The sequence below is a fragment of the Diaphorina citri genome, unplaced genomic scaffold (assembly GCF_000475195.1).
Source record: "Diaphorina citri unplaced genomic scaffold, Diaci psyllid genome assembly version 1.1 scaffold1370, whole genome shotgun sequence".
NCBI classification, from domain to species: domain Eukaryota; kingdom Metazoa; phylum Arthropoda; class Insecta; order Hemiptera; family Psyllidae; genus Diaphorina; species Diaphorina citri.
The window spans coordinates 69,261-84,871 of record NW_007378796.1 but is presented as its reverse complement, the minus strand read 5'-3'; the positions used below and the strand labels follow the sequence as shown (position 1 = coordinate 84,871).

The 15,611-nt window shown below is 38.9% G+C and overlaps 1 protein-coding gene across 4 annotated transcripts; it reads right to left on the bottom strand.

Annotated features, from left to right (window-relative positions):
* Positions 1-698: 698 nt before the first annotated feature.
* Positions 699-12,827, bottom strand: LOC103515562 (mitotic checkpoint protein BUB3). 4 transcript variants are annotated; one of them, XM_026828222.1, is made up of 9 exons: positions 12,538-12,827; positions 12,108-12,387; positions 10,940-11,106; positions 10,199-10,318; positions 9,545-9,670; positions 7,824-7,940; positions 7,138-7,257; positions 6,408-6,514; positions 5,531-5,669 (listed from the first exon to the last, which is right to left on the bottom strand). In XM_026828222.1, exons 1-8 carry the CDS (start codon positions 12,592-12,594, stop codon positions 6,410-6,412), a joined length of 1,092 nt encoding a protein of 363 aa, XP_026684023.1. In that variant the 5' UTR covers positions 12,595-12,827; the 3' UTR covers positions 5,531-5,669; positions 6,408-6,409. The 4 variants fall into 4 exon arrangements, with proteins under 4 accessions (XP_008478722.1, XP_026684025.1, XP_026684024.1 ...); XM_008480500.3 differs by lacking the exons at positions 6,408-6,514; positions 7,138-7,257; positions 7,824-7,940; ... (3 more) ...; positions 12,108-12,387; positions 12,538-12,827 and adding exons at positions 699-1,121; positions 2,126-2,265; positions 2,576-2,880; ... (2 more) ...; positions 4,834-5,041; positions 6,278-6,296; XM_026828224.1 differs by lacking the exons at positions 6,408-6,514; positions 7,138-7,257; positions 7,824-7,940; ... (3 more) ...; positions 12,108-12,387; positions 12,538-12,827 and adding exons at positions 699-1,121; positions 2,126-2,265; positions 2,576-2,880; ... (1 more) ...; positions 4,086-4,155; positions 4,834-5,041 and having other exon boundaries at positions 5,531-5,828.
* Positions 12,828-15,611: the final 2,784 nt, after the last annotated feature.

Genomic DNA, 15,611 nt, shown 5'->3' with positions numbered 1-15,611 from the left:
AAAGCAATAAAAGTTTCATTTGTATACGACAAATACAGTCGGAGAAATTTACCTATGGAAATAGCTAGGGCTTGTAAAAGGAGTTTAGAAATTTTGCAGAATTCCTCACTGACTTGTGAGATGGTTTGTTGGAATTCGGGCAAATGATCACAGGTAGGAGCTTGATGGTGAGTATTGTCAAGATTTTTCAACACAAACGTGTGTTTGTCGTCAACAGAGCTTGCAAAACTGAAAGTACAAACACAACAACTTAACATGTAACAAGAAAACAAGCAAGAGTTGTAAAAAAATTGTGAACACTGTAAAAGAAAATAATATAGTGACCCTCTCCTTAAGGAGCCTTCTAAATTGTTTTCAAATTTGGAAGGCTTCTAGGAGTTCATGAGATAGTCCACTTACTTATGAGTTTTTGGAGAAATGTACTGAGTATTGTGGGCTTGATGGGTGAGAAATTCTTCTTTGTGTTTTTCTGACAGGCAACAGAATTTGTTCATGTACTTGTAAACCTCTCTGATCTGTAACAAGAGGTACCTCGCTTTAAAAGGGGCTAAGGTGTGTGACTACTGAGCAGATAGTTTCGGGTTCGAATCCCGGCGACTTTTTTTTTTCAAATCCTGAAAGCTATTATAGACCACGTATGCAAGTGTAACGTTATTTTAGACACGAACATTAGCTTAAAGAAATTAAATTAAAGTTTAAAGGAGGTTTTCACATCTCTTTCAATCCTCTCCTTGGCACCATTCTCCCAATACTCCAAGGCACGTTCTTTTCCATGCCTATCCAGAAATGGAGAGGTTCAATCAGAAAATTTCCACCCCGGCCTCGAACCCAGCACCTCAGGTTTGAGAGTCAGTGCTCACCACTAGACCACAGGGGTGGGCTTCAAATCTACATTACGTACTTTGTTTGAAAGGGATTTGAGTAAACATTACGTTTTCCATTCGAGAGCTAATTGAGTCCACATTGAATATTTCATTGGAGAGCCAAGTATTCCAGTCCACATTATTTGGGCTTGGTTTCCTGATCAGTCACGTGACGAATGAAGATATTGTTGGGAGGGATAGGGTCGGGTGGGGTTTCCAGTTCATAATTGTAAGAGCAAGCAATGGCCAGAACGTTTCCTGGAAATCAAATAGATAGTTGGGATTAGCAGAAGAAAATCACATTGGAAACAAAGCGTGATCAATAGGCCACAGATTAACTGTTTGCTAGATAATAATTATTATTATCATTTTAAAAATAATAATGGTCATTTTTGGCGGTGCTTTTTAGCGGAAAAAGCGGTCAAGCGTACAGGGGATTTTAGGGGACTTTTGAGTCATGGTTTGGGGTCACATAACGAAGCTCATTACCATTTTAAAAATAATAATGGTCATTTTTAGCGGTGCTTTTTAGCGGAAAAAGCGGTCAAGCGTACAGGGGATTTTAGGGGACTTTTGAGTCATGGTTTGGGGTCACATAACGAAGCTTTTGGCGAAGAGAAACATTTGTTACTAATTTGTTCGAAGCAAAAGTCTAATTCCTGGAATAAAAGTACCTATCAACATTTTCCACTTCCAAAGTTCTAAACGGCCAGCCTAGTTGTCTTGAAAGATAGCGCGTCTGCCTAGTAACTAGTAAGCGCAAGGCTGCGGGTTCGATTCCCGCCCGGGGCGAATTTTATCCTGATGGGATAATGTTCGTTCTAGGAACATCTGGCTTTCTCCTATCCTGTCTTCCTTCTCTCTTCGATTTCGAAACGATAAAACCTTAGCAGTTACAGTTCCCTCTATCAAAACTAAAAAAAAAAAGTACCATTCAGCTTGGAAGGTAGTGCGCTTGCCTATTCAGAGCTAGGACGTAGATTGATAATCGCCTGGGGCGACGACCTTTATTCTAAACAGATAAAGTTTATTTTCGGAACGACTGGCTTTCCTTTGTCCTCCTCGTCTTTTAGATTTCGGGACGATAAGACATTCATTTTTTTTTTTTAAAGGAAAGCTTGAAATAGGTTTTTAATTCTCCTAATGGAAAACTCATGGAGAAATAGGAAAATATCTCTCAGATTTGATCCTACTATAAAAAGAAAAAAAAATACCCAAAATTTTATTGTCTTCTCCTAAGGTAGGGGTAGGGGAGAACTTACCATCATAACTGAAGCACAGGGACGTAATACCAGTGTCGTATCTATGGAACTGACACAGGCGTTTCTTATTGAAGCCATCCCAGATGTTGACGTACCCGTCTGAGCCTCCAGTGGCGAACGTGTTGTACTCTTGATGAAAACTGTGAAGCAGAAAATATTTTGTGTAAGTGTTAGGAGAAAATCGAGGTGACGGTAGTTCATATTTTTAAAGCTTCTTCCTGTTAAATTTTCCTGAGGAAAATCAATTATCTGGGGTTTCATTACCACGAACTATATTAAACATGATCGTACACCTATTCAAAAGTATAGCTCACAAGTCGCTCTCCCTCTCGGTGGTTGATCTTTTTTAAAGCTTCTTCCTCTGTTAAGTAAATTATCCCGTGAGAAATCAATTACCGTATCTGAGGTTGGTAGTATAAACAGGGTATGTATATTTTATTCTCCACTCACCTAATAGCATTCACGGGATAAATCTTCTCAATCCCATCTTCCTTAATACGGTGACACTTGAATGCATACTTCATCTTCTGCATCTCTGGACCCGTGTCCAAATATTCCACGGCTGCCCGTCCCTCTATACTGCTCAACACGTAGCCTTGCTTGTTCGGGAAACATTTGATGCAACGCGTTTGAAATTTGAGGGACGATTCGCGACGTTGCATAATGTAGCCCATGTTGCGCAGATCCCAGATGCAAACCTTGCGACCTGCTGTGCCCACGACGAACTTTTCGCCACACAAACTCATTGTGAACACCTGTAGGGATGTAGAATTTCGAGGTCAAAAGCTAGTTTCATTGCTATGAAATAAAAACGGCGGTGGAACACTCATCTTTTTTTTTTTTTTCTTCGTCTTCTTTTTTTTAAGCCCTGAGGATTTAGAATGGAGCAGTTGCAAATGGGTAAAAATTATAAATAAATGGTCGATTCCTATGTAAAAAGTTGGGAAAAATCCAAATCCGAGGTCAAAACTTCGAAAAAATAACTGTAAAAAGTCGAAAATTCAATTTTTATTTTCCGTTCTAATGAGAGAGTTCAAAAATGTGTGACGTCAGATTTGGACTAATTTGGACTAGTCTACTCCCTGTTTATAGTCCCCTAGCTAGACACTACTCTACTCTCTGTTTATAGTCCCTCAGCCAGACTCGTAGACTTCAAACTATACGGCCAGATTACTTAATCTGATAATTAAACTGAAACCAAGTTTATACTCAGATAATCTACAGGATTTCTGCCCCTTTTACATTATCTGGTATTGATCAGACCTGGACAAACACCTACCTTATCTGGCTGTGTATAATTTCCAACACATCGGGAAGATCTTGGATCCCACATCTTAACTGAGGTGTCCCAGCTTCCAGTGAGAATACAGTTGACTTCATCGGAATATTCCACTGCTCTGATTGGCTGGTCATGTGTACCAATCACAGTTTCTACAAAATCAGAGATTACATGATCAAAAATAGGTACATATAATAAATTGAACATTTGGCTACTTAGGTATTAAAGGAGAACAAGCCAGGGTAGGTGGATGCTCGAAATTATACATTTTTGGGGGCCGTTTGCTGGGGGGTGGGATGTCTGCCAGTAAGTACAATTAGTATAATGCACCAGTTCCCAGAAGAAAACACACTGCTGGCCTTTCCCCCACCAAACTCAGGCTGAATGAGATTAACCCTAAACATTGAACCCACAATAATAATAAAAAAAAAAAAAAATAATAAATAATAATACATGAATTTTTATGATAGATCTGTTCTGACAGCCTTAGTAAATGTCTAGCCAGAGAGCTAATTCTTATGTGTTTCCTCTCTAGTTCTTTTACTTGGATACTTTTGTAGTTGGGATCACTTTCAACATTGCATCTACTAACCTAGTGGCTCTGAACTCTCTTTGAGGCTGAATAAAGCAATAATACAACTTCATTGAGGTTGAAGAAACAATAAAGGACAGTTCAGTTACCTGTTTGAGTGTTGAAGTCAAACATCTTCAGTGTACAGTCCAGACCTCCACTGAATGAGTGAACAGCATCTGCTGGCCTTTCCCCCACCAAACTCAGGCTGAATGAGATTAACCCTAAACATTGAACCCATGAAAAAAAATAATAATAATAATAATTTTTATAATAGATCTGTGCTGACAGCCTTAGTAAATGTCTAGCCAGAGAGCTAATTCTCATGTGTTTCCTCTCTAGGATACTTCTGTAGTTGGGATCACTTTCAACATTGCATCTACTAACCTAGTGCCTCTGAACTCTCTTTGAGGCTGAATAAAGCAATAATACAACTTCATTGAGGTTGAAGAAAAACAAAGGACAGTTCAGTTACCTGTTTGAGTGTTGAAGTCAAACATCTTCAGTGTACAGTCCAGACCTCCACTGAATGAGTGAACAGCATCCTGCAAATACATAAAATGAAATAATAATCATGTTAACAAGCGTACACAAAAAGCAAGACTTCAATCACACATTTTTCTAAATTTGCCGTGGAAAAAAGGTGATTCCAAGTTGTAATAACTGGATTATAAAAGCATTTGCATTTTTCAACAAATTAAAAGCAAATATTACTTCTTTAGCAAATATTAACCAAGTATTACCTACTTCTTTTTCTTTTATTGTAGAGGTGGAAAATCTTCCTGTCTTTTTAAAGATAACCTTGTGGTGAATAAGGTTGTTGGATTTGTACCAACTAAAAAACACCTCAGGTATTACCTGAAAACAACAATCCAACACAGGATCCGAGTGGGCATATTTCAGCCGGAGATTATTGTTGGTGATATCATAGAGAGACACATTACAGTCCCATGATGAGGCCAATAGGAATTGGTTGGAGTTTGGCGCAAACTTGACAGCAGTAATACCATCCTCTGGTGGAGAGTTCAGAGAGTATTCCGTCTTGGAATCAACCATGATGACTTCCCTAGAAAATGACATAAATGATATTAATACCACTTTTGATACTAGTTCAGAGGCCATGACAATGAAAAATTGCTATCTACTAAAAGGAGCTTTCACAAATGAACAGTGACCTGTATTATTGTAGGGCAAGGTTATACACAAAAAACAAGCTTTTGGCGATTATTCAGAAGCCACAACAATTACTGAATTTGTGTTAAAGTATTTTTTTTTTTTATTTTTTTTTTCCACCACACACATAAATTACCAAAATATGAGGACTAGGGTTTCTTCTTTTGAGCCATGTAAAAATGACTGTCAGCTTGCTAAGCCTAAAAACAAAGTGGAGTGGAGTATGCACTCTGTTTTAGCTCTCCGCTCCACTCGTGTTTAGTCAATGCTGTATGGCAGTTCTTCAGTTTGCTATTTAAGTATAGTCCCCCAGCTAGAATCTCGAGTACTCCCATTACATAAATGACTTCCAAGTCACATCATAGATTAATCAAAAAGTTACCTGAAGCTTTAGTTCTCTACAGGTGCATACTGCTCGTGAGCCAAAGAAGAGGGTTACAGAGTTCCAACTGTGAGGTCCTATGTCCACCTCTTGCAGTTGGGTCTTGGTAAGGGTGGATGGCTTGATGAAACTTCCTTGTCTAGAAAATATATTTGCATGAGATCGAGTCGGGCAATTAGAAATTAGAAAACAATATTTTTATCATTTTATGACATTTTAAGGCGAACTCGAACTGTTTAGATTTTATTTAAATTAAGACGAAGTTGACGATGATGATGAACAGGTTTTTGTATAGCGGTTGACGAAGAATACGAAGATTCTAAAGATGAAAAGAATAACCGCGGTTTTGATTTAACAGCGTTGCCAAATGAAAAAAGAACATTACCGCACGTGACAAAGCACATTACCGTAGGTACGTGAAAAGTCGCACGAAGTACTGGCAACGCTGCAATTTGCATTACCTCTGTGGGAGGCGTTTTTCACACGGTCCCTTTTTTGTGAGGGGTTTGTTAACCCTTTCATCCCTAGAGGACTTTTTTTTTAAAGAGGTTACGAATATTATCCATTCAGGATGAAATCCGCCCTGGGCTGGAACCAAACCCGCGGCTGTCGGAAAAATCAGGAATCTTAGCATGCTAAGGCCCAAACTATAGGCACACTGCACAGCCACAAAGAGGAAAAAACTTCGAATCCACCGAGAATCGAACCCAGGACCTACGGCGCGGCGTGCAAGTCAATATAATGTACCTATAATGGGTTTGTGTACAGACGAAAGGTAGGTAGATGTATGTCAGTTTCACTAGGATAACATTATTCTTTATTTCTTTTCCTTCGTGAATTTCTGTCTTTAAATACGCAAGTAGGAAATCCAACTCACATTCAACAACACAAATAAATGCATCTTTTATTCAAAGGTTGAATCGATCGTCTGTTGGAATTCACGTTTTGACCGCTTCCTGATTTTATTTCGCGCAAACTTTCCATCTGAAAAGAAAAGTGGAAAAGGAATACCAAAATAATAATCTTCTGGAGATAGAAGGTATATTATTTATTTAATCTGGTAAGTAGGTAGGTACACATGTGAAAGATGGATGGTCCTTTGAAGGCTATGACCGTACCAATCGGGCTTTTCTACACCACTGCATGCCACGTTGTTTTATTAGGGGTTTAACCAGCTCCTAGCCAGCCTAGTTAGCTTGGTTGGTAGTGCGTCTGCCTTGTAAGCACTAGGCCGCGGGTTCGATTCCCGCCCGGGGCGGATTTTATCACCAATCGGGCTTTTCTACGCCACTGCATGCCACGTTGTTTGATTAGGGTTTTAACCAGCTCCTAAATTGGCCTCTTTCAGATATCAACCACACGCAACGTTAATTAACTTCAGTGATTTCGACTAGCTCTTGCATGCTTACCTGTATACCTGTCGGGAGATGTATAAGGCCAGCCCGGAACGTGTGTGGCGAAAAAAGTTTCAGACCCAGGTCTCTCAGACGGTCTGACGGACCTAGGTCTCAAACTTTTTCCGCTATACACGCTCCGACTATCTGACAGACCGTGTTCTCCTGACATTGTAAACCGCAGACAGTCTGAGTGTGAGTGCCATAACTTACTTGTTGTTTGGACACGAAAGAAATGTCAGGCTGTACGATCCAAAGGACGTTTTCACTGAACGGTGGAAAAGTGAGGGAGCCAAAATACGAGAAATAGTTGCAGTTGAAAGGCTCTTGAATCTGCAAGAATAAATTAGCAAACAGTAGGTACCTACGTATACCACCAAGGATATTGAAAGGAAGGATTCTCATAGTGATAGAGAAAAAGATAAGTGAGCTGAACAACAAAATGAGTAGGGAAAATCTACCCATGTATACCCCTACTCCTATAACTATCTTCTTCTTCGTAGCCTTTTCCTATTTAAATAGGGTCGACGTTTCTTGTCAGTCTCTTCCAGGCAGCCTTTTTGTGTACCTCTCTTCCAGTTAGCCCTAATGTACACCTACTCCTCTAACTATAACTTTGAATATTATGCACCTTACCTATCAAACGAATACCTGACCTAAATTTATTACCCTACGTAGGCATCAAGCGTACCAGACCAGAAGACTCGTGAACGTCAATAGTTCGAAATCGGACATTATAACATACTATCATACGTCATAATTTCCGATTTATAATTTTTTATACGTTATAATTTTTCATATAACGAATTATAACGAAGGTATTATGATACTTACGTTATAATGTAGTTAGGTAGGTATATAAAAAAATATAACGGACATTATGACTTGATTTTACTTACCAAATCCAAGGAGAACACAGGAATGTTGTAGTACGTGTCAGGATAGAGTACAAACTGAACGTATTTCAAAACATTGTCCAAATAAAGGTTCCGCGAGTAGGGATCACAGTCAAATATCTGCGAGATGATTCAATATGTTCAGGCCAATAATGCAGGTACATAGATTGGTTGCCAAGTAACCAAAATAGGATTATATCCGGGGAGAACCCAGATAGAATCCGAGTAGAAAAGAGGATAGGACCGGATCCGATCCTGTACCCGGATTCTATTCAGATTCTACCCGGGTAAAACCCGTATGAATGTCCCCCCCCCTTAACATCCTACAATTATTGTAAAAGAGGTATTACTAGTGGTTCTGTGAACTGTAGACCTCACTCAGATTCTTTTGCCTAAGCTGAGACTTTAACAATAACGTCCTTTCATATCGATCATTGCGTTTACTACTAGATTCTCCCCTTGTTCTTAATGGTTTCAAATGGTTATGTGTGGCATCAAGACAGCCGTTTTCAATCATAGGATCATTATTATAGTTGTCCACTGGTTTTGTTTTTGTATATCTGCCTGATGTACTAGGTTGAAGATTAATTTTATTCCCATGAAACTCTTTCTCTGCATATTGCACACTGTCATGTTGATTCCAGGCAGCCTTTTTGTGTACCTCTCTTCAAGTTAGCCCTAAAATGTATACCTACTCCTCTAACTAGGTATAACTTTGAATATTATGCACCTTACCCAGTGGCGTAGCGTGGTCTAAATTCAAGTCTAGGGCGTTGTAGGGCTCATGCACAGGTCTACCAAGTCCCATCACAGTACATGTCATTAATATTTATGGGCATTAGAGTGAACTTTTGAGTTGTATGGCCGCCATACACGCCATACATACACGCTACGCCGCTAAGGTCCTTACCTATCAAACGAATAACTAACCTAAATTTAATACCCTACGTAGGCATCAAGCGTACTAGACCAGAAGACACGTGAACGTCAAGAGTTCGAAATCGGACATTATAACATACTATCATACGTCATAATTTCCGATTTATAATTTTTTATATAACGAATTATAACGTAGGTATTATGATACTTACGTTAGGTATAATGTAGTTATATAAAAAATTATAACGGACATTATGACTTGATTTTACTTACCAAATCCAAGGAGAACACAGGAATGTTGTAGTACGTGTCGGGATAGAGTACAAACTGAACGTATTTCAAAACATTGTCCAAATAAAGATTCCGCGAGTAGGGATCACAGTCAAATATCTGCGAGATGATTCAATATGTTCAGGCCAATAATGCAGGTACATAGATATTGGTTGCCAAGTAACCAAAATAGGATTATGTATATCCAGGGAGAACCCAGATAGAATCCGGGTAGAAAAGAGGATAGGATCGGATCCGATCCTGTACCAGGATTCTATTTAGATTCTGAAGTTGAGCAACGTTGCACGTGGTTGGTACCTGGATAACTTTTTGTGACTTTTTCCGAGCTTTTTTCCGTGTCCGCTTTGACTAATAACAAGTTCAATTTAATTCAAATGTTTTTCTTCCAATACTCCGCATCTTAGATCGCCGTTGGTAGCGATTTCCGAGCCTTGAGACAGGATTGAAACTCTAAATGACAAGTTTCAGGCTAAGGTTTGTTTCCTTGCCGAAAAACCTTGGGAATTTGGAAAACCTACGAATAACTTTGGACATATAAACCTTTTTGAACTTACTTCATAGAAGGAAGAGATGATGACATACTCCAGAGCGTTCTTCTCATTAGAGGACCCTGTGGTTCTAGCACCAGAACGGTCCATGGAGGGGCGACAGCTATAATTGAAACAGGTCTCCAGCTGGGACTGGAAATGAAAAGGAAAATATAAAGAATATTATTATTATTATTATTTTTTTTAATTTTAGACTTTCAGAAGCAAAAGTCAGCTTAGGAAGGTAAAGCAATGGGATATGGATATGGTAACTAGGAATCTACTCAAAAGACCACAAACTTCCCACTTCCTCACATTAACCTCATTCAGTCAGCCATCAGTACGCGATTGCCTAGAAGCCTAGATGGTCACCCATTTGAATAGGAACTACGCGCAACGTTGCTTAACTTTAGTGATCCATTCTGATTTTTTTCTATTGGATGCTATAAATTGCTAAGGCAAAGCGTGGCATTACTTCAAGGCACACTGATCCATTGGGAACTACAAAGTATGGAAAAGTATTTACAATTCCATATTTCGATCTAATTCGTCCAAATTCAAAATTCTGCTTTTCCATTTTGTAAGATATTTTTCCATACTTTGGTGATATGATGCACTGGTGCATTTAATGAGCCATCGTCGCGCGTGACTGGTCGTCCAATTTTCAGATTTATTACTTACAGCACTGAGCATGTCCTCATGCAGATCATTACAATCTTTCACTCTGCACTCCGGATTATTGCAGCGCTTCCTCGGCTCCACAATACTGAACACGGAGTTCGAATCCCGCCGGAAAATCATCTGTCGTTCCAGGGGATAGAACTTGGAGTTAATAAAAAAGAATATTAATGTTTTACGTATTTCGAATTTTAGACTGGTAGAAGAAAAGTCAACTTAGGAAGCTAAAGCAATTGAATATCTCGTCTCTATGTAGAAAGCTACTCAAAAGACCGTCGTCAAACCCCCTAGAAGCCTCGATGGTCACCCATTTGAATAGGAACTACGCGCAACGTTGCTTAACTTTAGTGATCCATTGTGATTTTTTTTCTATTGGGTGCTATAAATTGCTAAGGCAAAGCGTGGCATTACTTCAAACTTCAAGGCACACTGATCCATTGGGAACTACAAAGTATGGAAAAGTATTTACAATAACATATTTCGATCTAATTCGTCCAAATTCAAAATTCTGCTTTTCCGTTTTGTAAGATTTTTTTCCATACTTTGGTGATATGATGCACTGGTGCATTTAATGAGCCATCGTCGCGTGTGACTGGTCGTCCTATTTTCAGATTCATTACTTACGGCACTGAGCATGTCCTCATGCAGATCATTACAATCTTTCACTCTGCACTCCGGATTATTACAGCGCTTCCTCGGCTCCACAATACTGAACACGGAGTTCGAATCCCGCCGGAAAATCATCTGTCGTTCCAGGGGATAGAACTTGGAGTCTGTAGCGTGTTCACTACCCGTGTGGTCACAGCCACCCCATTTGAAGATCAGTTTGTCAAACACGTACACATCGTTAAGTAAAGGACCGCCACTGATGCAGGGGGTTTCCTTCGCGTTCCAAACACCGGACAAGGCCACTGGGAAGAGAGAAGGAGGTGACATCAGTTGTTGAAATTCTTCGTTCCACACTGTTTTTCTTCTTCTTCATAATAAGAGGTTTGATAGAGGGAACTGTGACTGCTAAGGGCTTATCGTCTCGAAAGCAAAGAGAGAAGGAAAGACAGGATAGGAGAAAGCCAGCAGTTCCGAGAACGAACATTATCCTATAAGAGGTTTGATAGAGGGAGCTGTAACTGCTAAGGGCTTATCGTCTCGAAAGCAAAGAGAGAAGGAAAGACAGGATAGGAGAAAGCCAGCAGTTCCGAGAACGAACATTATCCGCCATGACAATGAAAAATTGCTATCTACTAAAAGGAGCTTTCACAAATGAACAGTGACCTGTATTATTGTAGGGCAAGGTTATACACAAAAAACAAGCTTTTGGCGATTATTCAGAAGCCACAACAATTACTGAATTTGTGTTAAAGTATTTTTTTTTTTTATTTTTTTTTTCCACCACACACATAAATTACCAAAATATGAGGACTAGGGTTTCTTCTTTTGAGCCATGTAAAAATGACTGTCAGCTTGCTAAGCCTAAAAACAAAGTGGAGTGGAGTATGCACTCTGTTTTAGCTCTCCGCTCCACTCGTGTTTAGTCAATGCTGTATGGCAGTTCTTCAGTTTGCTATTTAAGTATAGTCCCCCAGCTAGAATCTCGAGTACTCCCATTACATAAATGACTTCCAAGTCACATCATAGATTAATCAAAAAGTTACCTGAAGCTTTAGTTCTCTACAGGTGCATACTGCTCGTGAGCCAAAGAAGAGGGTTACAGAGTTCCAACTGTGAGGTCCTATGTCCACCTCTTGCAGTTGGGTCTTGGTAAGGGTGGATGGCTTGATGAAACTTCCTTGTCTAGAAAATATATATACCTACCTATAATCTGAAAAGTAATCCCTATTGATTTATTGATAATTTTAATTGGGTACCTACCGTTTTGCCCCGTGTTCTCCTATAACTGGTTTAAGGTGCTCACCAATGTTTATGTAAGGACGCTTAATGCCTGAAGTGCCATTAGAACCTTGTTCCAAATAGTACTTCGGTATCTTGTTCTTGCTATTGTCCGATGAAGTGCTTACAAACTCGGGATCAATGGTTGTGCCATTATTTACTTTAACTTTCTTGCTGTTTGCATCTCTAGCTTTTATACAATCTGGTGGTTGACCATTTTTGTTCTCCTTTGGACGAGTACCACCTTTTCTAATAATTCTCGAGGTGCCAGGAGATTGGAACTCTTGTTTACCATGCATTTTGATTTTGAGGGGTTTCTTGCCATAGTTTGCATCTCTAGCTTTTATATAATCTGGTGGTTGACCATTTTTGTTCTCCTTTGGACGGGTACCACCTTTTCTAATAATTCTCGAGGTGCCAGGAGATTGGAACTCTTGTTTAGCATGCATTTTGATTTTGAGGGGTTTCTTGCCATTGGTTCCAAGGTGGGATTGCGCCATTGAAGAATCCATTTCTCCCTGGAGAGGATCAGAGTGTGTTCTATGATTTATTCTGTCTTGCTTAGAAACATATAGGGTTGGTTTTTCACTGGAAGACGGAACGGTATCAGCTATGGATAATGGATTGCTAAGATCTGAAGTATTGGTTGCTGCTTGTTTCCGCCCATTGGGATTACTACTAGATTCTCCCCTTGTTCTTAATGGTTTCAAATGGTTATGTGTGGCATCAAGACAGCCGTTTTCAATCACAGGCCAGCCGAGGAGACCACCAATGACTTTCCATAGTGCTGATATTAACCGGAATAGTAGAAACACTGGAAAGAATCCAAAATGAAAACGACGACTGTACTATCAACATTTACAAGTGGTTTATACTTTATAACCACGATTAATCCTTGATACCTCAAGGGCGCTTGAGCTTTGTTGTTCACAATTCTACCTAAATCTAATACATAATCTCCTAGATAACATAACCAAGAAACTTGCCCGAAACCTGCAGATAGAGTACTCACAGACTCTTGCAGACTGAAGTATCTACATATAGGGGATTTCATAATTTATCAGTCTGGTAGTAGGTACCTAGATACTTCCACCTATATTCCTATATCATGGCCTTCTAAATTGTTTTCAAATTTGGAAGGCTCCTAGGAGTTCATGAGATAGTCCACTTACTTATGAGTTTTTGGAGAAATGTACTGAGTATTGTGGGCTTGATGGGTGAGGAATTCTTCTTTGTGTTTTTCTGACAGGCAACAGAATTTGTTCATGTACTTGTAAACCTCTCTGATCTGTAACAAGAGGGGAAAACAATAATGAAAATTTTGGTTATAGTATTGGTAGCAGGCAGCCTCGCCAATTTTGTCTTACAACATTGGCGGGTGTAAATGAAATTTATTTCTTATTTTATTTCATCTAACGATTCGTTCACAAACTCAAAAAACCTTGAGCTGAATCCTCCTCGTCTACAACTTGGGCAAAAATAGCTCAGTTTGTGTCAACTGAGGAGGAAATAGCTCTTTGAAAAATATCCAAGGAATGCCAATAAATAAAGCCTACCTTCTGTTCAGGAATCCCATGGTTGACCAACATAGCAATACCCTTGTCAGCTAACGACTTGTGCATTTGGGTTGCGACTCTCTTTACACAGGAGCGTTGATAGTTTCCAACATCTGAAACACAGAACATCACAATCATATTAATTAAATTACAGACACACTAGATCTAGTCAGGTTGCAGTTGCAAAGATATAAAAAGGGAACTACACATTAGACGAACCGGACTGCGTCGGGCCAAAATTGTCCCGTCCGCCATAGTCTGACGGACCAAAACGAAATCTAAAGTGACTACATATATATTACACAGACCAACGGACCATCAGTCTTTTATGATCGGTCAAAGAGGGAGGTTTATTCGAAACAATATTGCGAATATTAATGCATACTTATTAGATTAAATTCGTAACAAAGCGAATAAAATTCCTCTTTTTCGAAAGGTTGTAACCAATTCAGAGTTTACATGAGTACTTGGTTTAGTTATGATTTACATACATGAGTTATCATTCTGACGTCTGTTCCTATAAGTCCTTAAACTCCTTTCCATGATATTCCACCTTGGAGTAGTTGGAATAGAAATTTCTAAATGAAAATCCGCAGGAAACCTAATATTATTAGCGGTTCAGATATCAACCATGAATCACAGACCATATATAGCAGAACGTAGGGAACCATGTAAACCATGGTTTCTATTAATTAAGTTACAGACACACTAGATCTAGTCAGATTGCAATGATATAAAAAGGGAAATACACATCAGACTTGATTAGACAAACCGGACTGCATCGGACCAAAATGGTCCGGTCCACCATGGTCCGACAGACCAAAACGTGAAGTGACTACACATTACATGGACCAACGGACCATTTTTAGTCTGTTGCGATCAGTCAAAGAGGGAGGTTTTTTGAAACAATATTGCAAATATTAATACTTACCTATTAGATTAAATTTGTACCAAAGCGAACAAAAATAACTTTTTTTCGAAAGGTTGTAACCAATATAATGAGTAATTCAGCTATGATTTACATGAGTTATCATGACGTCTTCGTGTTACTATAAGTCCTTAAACTCCTTTCCATGATATTCCACCTTGGAGTAGTTGGAATAGAAATTTCTAAATCAAAATCCGCAGGAAACCTAATATTAGCGGTTCAGATATCAACCATGAATCACAGACCATATATAGCAGAACGTAGGGAACCATGTAAACCATGGTTTCAGCAAAGAAGTAGGAAACCTAATATTAGCGGTTCAGATATCAACCATGAATCACAGACCATATATAGCAGAACGAAGGGAACCATGTAAACCATGGTTTCAGCAAAGAAGTTCACCGCAAAACCACAAAAACAAGACTCAAGATTTTCTTGCAAGACTATTACACTTATTTTGCGAATAGCGGGATATCCATGTAGGTAGAGCGAATAAGTTATAGGGTGATCTGTGTTCAAGCTTTCATCAGCAAACGTACAGTGATTAAGAGGAAGATTTTGCATATCCCTATAGAATATGGATCAAAAACGGTAACAGTAAAGTTCAAAAGCTCATAAAATTAGAATATGAAAAAGGTTTTTTTAGTGGATGTGACGAAAATACCTAAAAAAATTCAATACCGGCCCCCTCCATAAAGCATTTCGGACGTGGGACTTTGTAAAAGTTAATAACAACGTAAGAAAACCTTAAAAAACATTTCATACACATAACCAATACAGTTCCTGTGACGTCAAAATATTGCAAAATAGACTATTACACTTATTTTGCGAATAGCGGGATATCCATGTAGGTAGAGCGAATAAGTTATAGGGTGATCTGTGTTCAAGCTTTCATCAGCAAACGTACAGTGATTAAGAGGAAGATTTTGCATATCCCTATAGTATATGGATCAAAAACGGTAACAGTAAAGTTCAAAAGCTCATAAAATTGGAATATGAAAAAGGTTTTTTTAGTGGATGTGACGAAAATACCTAAAAAAATTCA

What these genes read in the sequence shown, in the direction of transcription:
- LOC103515562 (XM_026828222.1), bottom strand. Translation starts at nt 12,594, where the DNA reads ATGGATTCTTCAATGGCGCAATCCCACCTTGGAACCAATGGCAAGAAA. An exon ending in TCTATCCCCTGGAACGACAG is followed by an intron (nt 10,319 to 10,939) that starts ATGATTTTCCGG and finishes CTGGAACGACAG; the next exon opens with ATGATTTTCCGGCGGGATTC. An exon ending in ATGAGGACATGCTCAGTGCT is followed by an intron (nt 9,671 to 10,198) that starts GTAAGTAATAAA and finishes TTTCATTTCCAG; the next exon opens with TCCCAGCTGGAGACCTGTTT.